The 11,622-nt window shown below is 30.8% G+C and overlaps 2 protein-coding genes across 2 annotated transcripts; both read right to left on the reverse strand.

The window, feature by feature from the left end:
- Positions 1-892: 892 nt before the first annotated feature.
- Positions 893-4,736, reverse strand: LOC119673986 (probable peroxisomal acyl-coenzyme A oxidase 1). Its single transcript, XM_038085109.1, has 8 exons — positions 4,610-4,736; positions 3,415-3,571; positions 3,067-3,359; positions 2,600-3,005; positions 2,031-2,534; positions 1,852-1,957; positions 1,331-1,486; positions 893-1,153 (listed from the first exon to the last, which is right to left on the reverse strand). Exons 1-8 carry the CDS (start codon positions 4,734-4,736, stop codon positions 893-895), a joined length of 2,010 nt encoding a protein of 669 aa, XP_037941037.1.
- A 2,479-nt stretch (positions 4,737-7,215) lies between these two features.
- Positions 7,216-9,752, reverse strand: LOC119683428 (probable peroxisomal acyl-coenzyme A oxidase 1; the record flags this gene model as incomplete). The annotated part of the gene is given in 6 exon segments (XM_038097095.1): positions 7,216-7,562; positions 7,738-7,893; positions 8,259-8,364; positions 8,438-8,941; positions 9,007-9,412; positions 9,483-9,752. Coding segments are annotated over 6 exon segments (1,703 nt in total), but the record flags the coding sequence as incomplete, so codon positions are not given.
- Between the last annotated feature and the right edge of the window lie 1,870 nt (positions 9,753-11,622).

Raw genomic sequence — 11,622 nt, forward strand, 5'->3', positions numbered from 1 at the left:
AGATGGCTTAACCTTAACCACATTTTGAAAAGGTTTAAAGAAGACATCTTTAAAAAATTATTGGTTATAGGTCCAACGCAGGCCCAACTAACTAGCGATTGGCATCCAAAATAGTTTAATAGAAACCACTTGTAGCGGCACCATGATTCTTGTTAGAAAATGATACATATATATTGGATGTTGCAATGTTAAAACGATTGTACATCATTTTCTAATGATTTTTATTAAATGTTTAATCATTTTAAACCATGAAGATATTCTTATGTTATCTGTTACTACAAAAATAATCTGACACCTAGTTTTCTTCACATTTAAATTCCTACAGCAACATTTCATGATTATTTCTTTCATCTTCCACATATTCCTTGCGAACTATTAATAAATTCAGGATATCGTTCCATAATTAAAAAAATTGAAGATGTGAGTTTTCAACATTTATTTTAAAGGGAATGCTGTGTAAAGCCGATAGGTGACGCTGGCGTGACAATCATAGATAATAATACTGTGAATTACTTTTTATCAAATGAATCCATCGTAAATTCCAAGTGATTTAAACAAATAAAAATCGACTGATATTATTCTTGATGAAAGCGATCACAAAATCATTTCAAAAAGAAAAGGGAAGAATTGACTGATGCAAGTTCCTGATGCACTTTGTCGAATATATTCTTTTCACCCAAATTTTCATGGAAATTGCAAAGAGAGAATAACGAGTTTACAAAAACGCACAAAATCTTTTGTTTTAGATGAGTTCAAATTAAGACTAAAAACACTTTAACTACAACATCTTATATTATAAATATAACCACATCCTAATATTTATTTCTATACCATATAACATAATAGTTTATCACCCTATTAAATTTATATAAAATTTCATTTAAATTTATTATCACAATTTTCCTTGCATAAATGGCTTAAGATGCGTATGGAATGACTTGGGCACAGGCTGCGAGTTCAATGAACTTTGTTTTGCTCCCGCGTAGATGCGTTCATATACATTTCCATCATAAGCACCCAGTGTCGACTGAAGTACCGAGTCATGAAAATCAAAACCATCACATATTGCCACAGCGTCCATTCGTAAACGTTTTAGAACTTCTTCCAAACGATTCTGTAAGTCCGTTACATCGGCATCTGTTAGGTTAATGAACTATAAAAATGTTAAAATTGATATATAGAATGATAAAATTGGAAGAATATCGAATATGTGAGTGTTTGAATATATAATATGTAAAGTTGAATATATATATATATAAGTTACTTAAAAATATTACTGTTATCTAATGGAGATAAAGAAAGAGAAAGAGTGATACATGGAAATACTTACTAGCAATATAAAATTCATGTATCGAAGGATTGTCTTCAACAAAAATAATTCCAAAAGATTATGAAGTACAGCTCTTAATTCATTTGATTGTTTTGCCAAGGCATCACCAGTTACTTCAGTGAAGAAGTTACTCGCTACGAAAACACAGGCGTGAAGCTATCCATTGAAAGGAAAAATTCAATAAATATAATTTTAATATATTAAGTAGTTGTATTAATCAAAAATATGAAATATGGTTCCAAGTGTAGATTTAAAAAAATAAAATAATTATTATAAAAGAACTTTATTCATTTATAAATTAACATAACTAGTGTAGAAGTTTTTAACATATCCGAAGAAAACAAGACCTCTCTAGTTATCAAACTCAAATATAAGTATTTCTTGGTATACATAAAAGCAAAACCATTATATTAATTATTAATATCACAATATTTATATTCATGTCATCAATAGATGGTGTTATCAACTATTACGTAGTCTCGTAATTGGATTAAAAGTAATATTTACATTTATATACCTACCTCCGCTACTTGTATCAATTCAATGCCTGTATTATTTAATGCAATTGGTTGACTTTGCCCCATTTTAAGACGTCTCATATAATGCGAAAATGTTATTTCAGTTTTTCTTTAAAGAATTTTATCACAGTATATTAATACTTCGTTATTCAAAATATAGTTTTTCTCACTTAGTTACTCACTTAGTGGTGACAAATTGTAGTGCTTTGATCATACAATCCCACGAACCATTCCAATTAAAGGTTTTCGAATTTTTCCAATCGTTTAAGTATGACATTGTTGGCATCAATTGTTTCTCAGCTAAGACATCTGCCCATTTCTTCATCAGAATTTTTCCCACTTGCAAGTATAAAACAGTATTTTCTCCTTCATAAGTGCAAGTAACCGATATTTTGGCATATATATTTCCAAAATTAGACGAAGTAAGATAACCATGTCCTCCACAGGCAAGCCGTAAACGCTCGATACCAGCTGTGGCATCATATGATGATGAAGCTTTCAATGTGCAAGCCAATGCATGCAATTCCTCCAGACGAGAAAAATCATTTTTCTTAATGGCAACAGTGGTATCTTGAAAATATTGATTTAGTTTTGATGCCGATAAATTGTAAGCAATAGCAGTTGCTATTTCCGGAAACAATTTATGTTGCTGAGTAACATGGTCTAAAATTTGTGGTTCAGGTTCACTATATTTCAAATATTATCAGTTAATTTGGCAATAATGATTTCAGTAGAAAGTATTCAAACTTACTCAGGATTTATTGGACTTTGACGTCTAACGGCTGAGTAGCGAGTTGCTATAGTTGCAGCGAGTGCTAAATGATAGCCGGCATTAAATACAACCATGCAGCGTACGTATACCATTGGCAAATAAGCTAATTGACTTTTAGGACTTTGTATAAATGTTCCATCAGATAATACTTTCGAATTTCGCATCAACATATTTGTGCGCGGAATACGAACATTTTTAAGACCCAAAAATCCGTTGTTAACTCCATTGAAACCAATTTTCTTACCAATATCACCAATATCAATACCTGGTAAAGGCATATGAGTCTCTTCATCGCGTACTTGCAATAAAAACATTTGTATGCCTTTAGATTCATTATTAATATAAAGCTGAGCAACAACTATACAATAATTGACGGACTGACCCACTAGAAAACATTTTGAGTATACACAGTAAAAATTAAGAACTTTAAACTATCTGTTACTTACATCCCCCTGGCCACCATTTATACGAGGACAAAGTTGGTGTATTTAAAATGAATTCATCTGTTTTTAGATCATAATCGGCTCTGGTTTCTAGTCCTTTTAAATTGGTACCATGTCCCAATTCAGTTTGGGCATATGTACCAATAATCTCAAAGTTATCTGCACGCTTACCAAACTTCTGATACAATTCATCAGTACCATGAGACTTAAGAGCAGGTGTAAACATTACAATATGCACTGTGAATGTATTGCCGAGCGGCATAAGAGATTCGGACAGCGGTCCTAACATTAAAGCCCTATAAATATTTTAATACAGACATAATCGTAAAGTGACAATTTTTTAAATCTTACGGATAAATTTCATTGCCATCAGGATTCACTTTGTTCTGCAATTTTTTCAGTTTTTCTGCTGCTTTAATACAATCATTTAATGCTTTAGTGTATAAGTCCTCGTAAGGTAAATATTCATAAATATGAAGATCGTCAGCATCTGATAGCAATTCCTTTTCTTAAATATTCACAAAATTATATATACATAAAAGACAGTTTTTGTTAAAATAGTTATATGGTAACATGCTTATTGCCCTATATTTTTTACTACATAATTTTATACATGTATTCTCTACTCTCTCTTATTTAGAAATTTTTTAAAAAACATTTCTAATTTAAAATTTATTTAATGTTTTTGCGTTATCAATTAAATAAAATTTTATTAACAGTCATTAATTTTATGTGTTATAAAAAATTAGTATAATCTGTTGAAAAAATTCCTAACAATTCATTATGAGCCATTTATAACGTTCATATACGTAGAGTTATTAATAAGTAACCTACATGCAATTTGAAGTAGTCACTGTTATTTTGTAATTGCAATAAATTCATGCTTTTTTTATGAACCTTAATTATTTTAATTATAATTTACATTTTACATTATCAGACTCAATCTTGAGTTACATTGAAACTTCGGTAGAACGAGATGACAGATCATTTGAGGTCAGATTTGCATTGCAGGAATGATCATTAATAGCATAGTTGAATCAATTTTATAGAACCAATGCTAACATATAGTAGAATATATTTTCTTACGTGTATTCTATTAAATTTTAAACATAAATTTCACTTCACTAATTTATTTGCTTTTTATCAGAGAAAGTTTAATAAATTGTACGAAACTTGTTCATACTATGGACTTTAAGTGCCCATAACTTAAATGCCACACTTAAATTAGTGTTAATTAGTTAAATTTTTGCATGTCCTTTGAACTTTCTGTGCCAACCTCTGATCTCTGTACTTGTATACACTCTTGATATAATTTTGGAAACACGTATTTTCCAATTAAGTATCAATAAAATGATAACATAAGTCTTAAAATTATATATATAATTTTCGTTCCTTCCCTTTTAATGTAGGGGAAGATTAAAGATATATATATATATACATTATATTGTCTATATATATTATTTAAAACATATAACAAGTTTTCACAACAAAAATCTAAATGTTACAAAGGATCCATAAGGCAGTTACGCAAATTCAGACGCCTTACCAAAGAAACGTTTTATTTGCAATTGATTTTCACCCTGCCAAATCACGGCGGCGAGTTCTTCACTGTCGAAACTAGCATTTTGACGTTCTTTTAACAAATCGACATTAATCGATTTTCCAATCGACATTTTCACCTATTTTAACTTCAATAAATAAAGAAAAGAAAATTACAATGCGATCAAACAACCGTCACGAATCCACACAACTTGCAGACATAACCAACAGACCTGCTCGGAATTCAATTTATATAGGTATTTATAATTTATACACAAAAAAATATTACGAGCTTATAAATCACGAACACATAACAAATTGCTTATTTAGTCTACATGTTTAAAAAACTGGATATTATGGATAAATAATTAGAAATGCAGTTTAACAAATTTACTAAATTGAAAAAAACAAGGGGAGTGATTAGAACACGTAATGTAAATATGTAAATATTATCATATTATAATAGTATAATAATTTTATATTAATATAAAATATACTCATATTATTATTATTATTGATATAGTAGAGAGTACTATATTCCACGACTCAGATGATTTATCATGCTAACCTGAGTTGTGTCAGCTTCGTTCTCATCCTTAGAGTCGGACATACCAACAAACTTCGATTTTGTATTACTTTGAGCTTGTGGCTATAGGTTTCTACTTCTAGTTGCCATCTGGCATGGGAGCACCGGGATGACACTTCCAGAGCATGTTAATAGCTCCAGACTAAGTACGTGGCTGCTATCATTCCGTTAAAACCCTGGAAGACCTCAAGTACGTTCTATATTCATCACTATTAAGTTGGTAGTCTAAGTTCAGTTGAGGTTTGATAATAGCTTATGCCAACTCTCGCATGACCTCACTGTATTTGCACAGTTAACCATGGATCTTTGAACATTAACTTGAACAATACAAAAAAGAAAACCCAACCTCAAAAAATATGAACCCCTCAGGGGTGCATTTAAATCTGGTTACGCAAACGCTTAGCAGTAATAATCGGATAAACTTGTGTGCCTCTGGCTTGAAAAAAGTCTAATTTCATACCGAGCGGATACCAATAGGATCGTGCCTTTGCTGCGCACCCTGACAATCGTGCCATATGGTAAAGCTACCTGTTGATCTTACATGCTAATACCCTGGTTAATGCACACAAGCTCAACTCTTGCGGCGAAAGACATGGTTGCATTTAAGTGGACCACAGAGAACATCAACAGCAACGGGCAACAAAGCAGGCCGTACAAACTGTACCCCCGCATCTATCAAGCATCCCATGCTGGGAACTTTTAGACCCTGTACCTCCAAACTTAAATCTTGGATAACATTTTCCTTGCCAACTGGAAAGTGGTGGAACGGACTCTACTTAAGATCTAGATGGCCCCAGAATATATAGGCTGGCCAAGGCTCACTCTGCTCCTGACATTCATCTCTCAGATATTGACGTCTTGCAATGGCCTGACAAGATCATTCCGTCAGATTTTTAGATCAACCTGGTCCTTAATGAACAAAAAACGTATCAATCAGCTGCTTCGACTAAGGCATAAGCTGCTCAGCATTACGGTACCTGTACTGACGCGTTGCTACGTACTAGAAAGACATGCTATTAGACTCTACGCTACAATGACAATTGTCGTGATTGTGACTCTGCGGGTTAAGAGAAAACTGCAATTCATGTTTTAGCGCCCATCATTGACTAAGAGAAGACAACACGAGTTACGTATAAACAGCGCTTATCCGTGGTATCACAAGGTGCCTTTATTTCACCTCAAGAAGGCTTCCGGCGGCAGCCATTATCCGCCACCTAATCTAACGTAGTTGCGTGAACCGATTTTTTAACTTGTAATGAACTTTTGACGGTTTTGTAGTAATTTCTGTCCCGATAAATCAGCATACGTATCAGAATATGTTCAGATGTCTCACATCCATTTCACAAAACTGGTAAGTACTTGTCACTGAAACGCCAATTTTGTTGATATAGTATCTCAATCTGCAGTGCCCTGTCAGAAATCCAGTGAAAATTTTGATATCTTCTCCCTACTGTGAAAAATCTAAGATAATAGTGTAAGAGTATTATGTCAGATGACTTTGACTATCTCAGCTAGTTTGATGAATATTTTAGCATATCCTTGCAACTTATCCCGTAGTTATTGCTAAACGGCGCTTTCAAGAGTTATCTTCAAGTGACATCGCTTCTGTCATATCCGGTAAAATCGTAAACTATAATAATTGTTGCTATATATAATTATTAATATTTTTTAAACGTTATTTATTAATTATACAAGGACATCAGAGTTATATCTTCACTAGCATTAATGCCACCCATGTTACCATAGCTTCTTAGCGATTTTGAAATACATTTATTAATATAATATTAATAATAATATATAGGTACTAATGCTATAATATAATAATACCAGAAGTTATTATTGTACTTTTATTAATAATAATTATATAATATATGATTATATACATAAAATATATATATATATCTTTGCGATCCATTGGAACACAGTGCATTTTTTTCCTCGTTATGTCACTTTATTAGTGAATTAAGACCTAAACTGAAAAAATATTGAAACTATCAATAAATCAAAAACTTCTTATATTATTATTAAAGCCACACACAGATATTTATTTCATTACTATATACAGAAATACATAATTACCCCAGTAAATATTTAATTTAATTTAAAATTATAATTACAATTTGCCTTGCATGAATGGCTTAAGATGTGTATGGAATGACTTGGGCACGGGCTGCGAGTTCAATGAACTTTGTTTTGCAGCAGCGTATATGCGTTCATATACATTTCCATCATAAGCACCCAGTGTCGACTGAAGTACCGAGTCATGGAAATCAAAACTGTCACATATTGCCACAGCGTCCGGTCGTAAACGTTTTAGAACTTCTTCCAAACGATTCTGTAAGTCCGTTACATCGGCATCTGTTAGGTTAATGAACTACAAAAATGTTAAAATTGATATATAGAATGATAAAATTGGAAGAATATCGAATATGTGAGTGTTTGAATATATAATATGTAAAGTTGAATATATATATATAAGTTACTTAAAAATATTACTGTTATCTAATGGAGATAAAGAAAGAGAAAGAGTGATACATGGAAATACTTACTAGCAATATAAAATTCATGTATCGAAGGATTGTCTTCAACAAAAATAATTCCAAAAGATTATGAAGTACAGCTCTTAATTCATTTGATTGTTTTGCCAATGCATCACCAGTTACTTCAGTGAAGAAGTTACTCGCTACGAAAACACAGGCGTGAAGCTATCCATTGGAAGGAAAAATTCAATAAATATAATTTTAATATATTAAGTACTTGTATTATTCAAATATATGAAATATGGTTCCAACTGTAGATTTAAAAAAATAAAATATTTATTATAAAAGAACTTTATTCATTTATAAATTAACATAACTAGTGTAGAAGTTTTTAACATATCCGAAGAAAACAAGACCTCTCTAGTTATCAAACTCAAATATAAGTATTTCTTGGTATACATAAAAGCAAAACCATTATATTAATTATTAATATCACAATATTTATATTCATGTCATCAATAGATGGTGTTATCAACTATTACGTAGTCTCGTAATTGGATTAAAAGTAATATTTACATTTGTATACCTACCTCCGCTACTTGTATCAATTCAATGCCTGTATTATTTAATGCAATTGGTTGACTTTGCCCCATTTTAAGACGTCTCATATAATGCGAAAATGTTATTTCAGTTTTTCTTTAAAGAATTTTATCACAGTATATTAATACTTCGTTATTCAAAATATAGTTTTTCTCACTTAGTTACTCACTTAGTGGTGACAAATTGTAGTGCTTTGATCATACAATCCCACGAACCATTCCAATTAAAGGTTTTCGAATTTTTCCAATCGTTTAAGTATGACATTGTTGGCATCAATTGTTTCTCAGCTAAGACATCTGCCCATTTCTTCATCAGAATTTTTCCCACTTGCAAGTATAAAACAGTATTTTCTCCTTCATAAGTGCAAGTAACCGATATTTTGGCATATATATTTCCAAAATTAGACGAAGTAAGATAACCATGTCCTCCACAGGCAAGCCGTAAACGCTCGATACCAGCTGTGGCATCATATGATGATGAAGCTTTCAATGTGCAAGCCAATGCATGCAATTCCTCCAGACGAGAAAAATCATTTTTCTTAATGGCAACACTGGTATCTTGAAAATGTTGATTTAGTTTTGATACCGATAAATTGTAAGCAATAGCAGTTGCTATTTCCGGAAACAATTTATGTTGCTGAGTAACATGGTCTAAAATTTGTGGTTCAGGTTCACTATATTTCAAATATTATCAGTTAATTTGCCAATAATGGTTTCAGTAGAAAGTATTCAAACTTACTCAGGATTTATTGGACTTTGACGTCTAACGGCTGAATAGCGAGTTGCTATAGTTGCAGCGAGTGCTAAATGATAGCCGGCATTAAATACAACCATGCAGCGTACATATACCATTGGCAAATAAGCTAATTGACTTTTAGGACTTTGTATAAATGTTCCATCAGATAATACTTTCGAATTTTTCATCAACATATTTGTGCGCGGAATACGAACATGTTTAAGACCCAAAAATCCGTTGTTAACTCCATTGAAACCAATTTTCTTACCAATATCACCAATATCAATACCTGGTAAAGGCATGTGAGTCTCTTCATCGCGTACTTGCAATAAAAACATTTGTATGCCTTTAGATTCATTATTTATATAAAGCTGAGCAACAACTATACAATAATTGACGGACTGACCCACTAGAAAGCATTTTGATTTGTTTATAATTAAATTAAGACAATTAATAACTTTAAACTATCAGTTACTTACAACCACCTGGCCACCATTTATACGAGGACAAAGTTGGAGTGTTTAAAATGAATTCATCTGTTTTTCGATCATAATCGGCTCTGGTTTCTAGTCCTTTTAAATTGGTACCATGTCCCAATTCAGTTTGGGCATATGTACCAATAATCTCAAAGTTATCTGCACGCTTACCAAACTTCTGATACAATTCATCAGTACCGTGAGACTTAAGAGCTCGTGTAAACATTAGAATATGCACTGTGAATGTATTGCCGAGCGGCATAAGAGATTCGGCCAGCGGGCCCATCATTAAAGTACTGTAAGAATTTTAATACTGAATCAATCGTAAAGTGACAATTTTTTAAATCTTACGGATAAATTTCATTGCCATCTGGATTAATTTTATTTTGCAACTTTTTTAGTTTTTCTGCTGCTTTAACACAATCATTTAATGCTTTTGTGTATAAATCCTCGTATGATAAATACTCATAAATATGTAGATCCTCAGTATCTGATAGCAATTCAGTTTCTTAAAAAATTTAAAAAACTTTATATACATAAAAACAGTTTTTATTTATATGAAAATAAATTGCTTATTGTCCTATATTTTTTACTGCGTAATTTTATACAAGTGTACTCTACTCATTTTTAATTCTGGTATAGAAATGTTATGTTTTTGCATGGCTTTTTTAATACGAATATAATATAGTTTTAAATAAGTAAGTATATTATAGTACCTTTAGTTTTTCACTAATTTTTTTAATTTTATATTGAGTTTAATTAAATTTATAGAAATATCTCTTAGCAACTGTACACCGATGAAAGCTACATTTTGTGTAGGACGTTATACCATGTTCCCACTACAGCTAAATTAATTTATATAAATCAAATTAAGATTTCGTCGTTTCCACTGGCATAGGTTCATTAATGCATGTGAAAGAGCTGTGTGTCAAAAAGTTCTAGGAGAGCTTTTGTTAGTTTACATTTCAATTGATACCCAACTGAAATGAACACCGTTTGTTAAATAACATATAATATTGTATAATATAATGAATTATATATTTGATATATAAACACATTCATATATTTTTATGTATGAATTATATATTATATTTATAAAAAACAAACATTTTAAAAAATTCAAATATGTCAAATTTCGATCATTTCCTTTTTAGGGAAATATATTTTGCAATGTTGTATTCGACATTTTTGGTGCAATTTCCTTTTGTAGGGAAAACTCTTGTTATGGTTAATTAAACTTCGTCAGCGATCTACATTAAATAAAATACTTTCAGGTAGGCTATGGGAACATAGATGTAATTCCCTAAGCACTTTAAAAATATGTCGATTTCTTCGCCATTGATTAGAGCATTGGTATCATTGTCTTTAAATAAATTTGGCTGGAGATTTATAAAACAATTTTTAGGAGTCCCCAGGTTTTCATCAATACTTTTCCCATAACATATAATATAATATTGATTTTGATTGAACAAATACCTCGTAATTACTGTAAAATCTATATGATCTGATGTTTCTATAATTTTTTTTTAATTTCGCTTTTATAAGCGAGGAGATTTTATAAGTCATTAAGAGATATTCTTATGACTTTCTCTTAATGAGATCGGTAGTAATCACTTTCATCGATAATAATCACTTTCAAACAGATAATTATCTAGTAACGGACTAAGCCGTTACTAAACTTATTAAGCAACTATTTCCTCATTGCTGATATAGAATTTTGTATTTGTTTATAATAAAGGTTGCAGTTCTAGTAAAAATTACATTTTATTTTTAGGGTTTTAAAAAAATAAATACTTAGATCGTATTTAATCACATCTATATTACATCACTCCATTATAAGGGAGTTATTCAACATGAAAAAGTTTATTTTCATTTTTGAAAAAACTTGGTTTTATAGAAGAACTTGTAGCGAACCACTTGTGTAAAAAAAGTCAGAGAAGCTTTTTTATTTCTTATAAAAAGTTAGTATAAACTATTAAATAAAAAACCAGCAAATCGTTTGTTTTTTTTTGGAATTGTGTGTTTAGTAATTATAATCAATTAATAGTTTTTATTACAAAATTAAATCTATTTCTTGATATTATTTTAATTTTACTATAATTGACTAATTACAGTTTCAATCTTCAATTATTTATATTAACAC

This window comes from Teleopsis dalmanni, chromosome 2 (assembly GCF_002237135.1).
Source record: "Teleopsis dalmanni isolate 2A chromosome 2, ASM223713v2, whole genome shotgun sequence".
Classification (NCBI taxonomy): domain Eukaryota; kingdom Metazoa; phylum Arthropoda; class Insecta; order Diptera; family Diopsidae; genus Teleopsis; species Teleopsis dalmanni.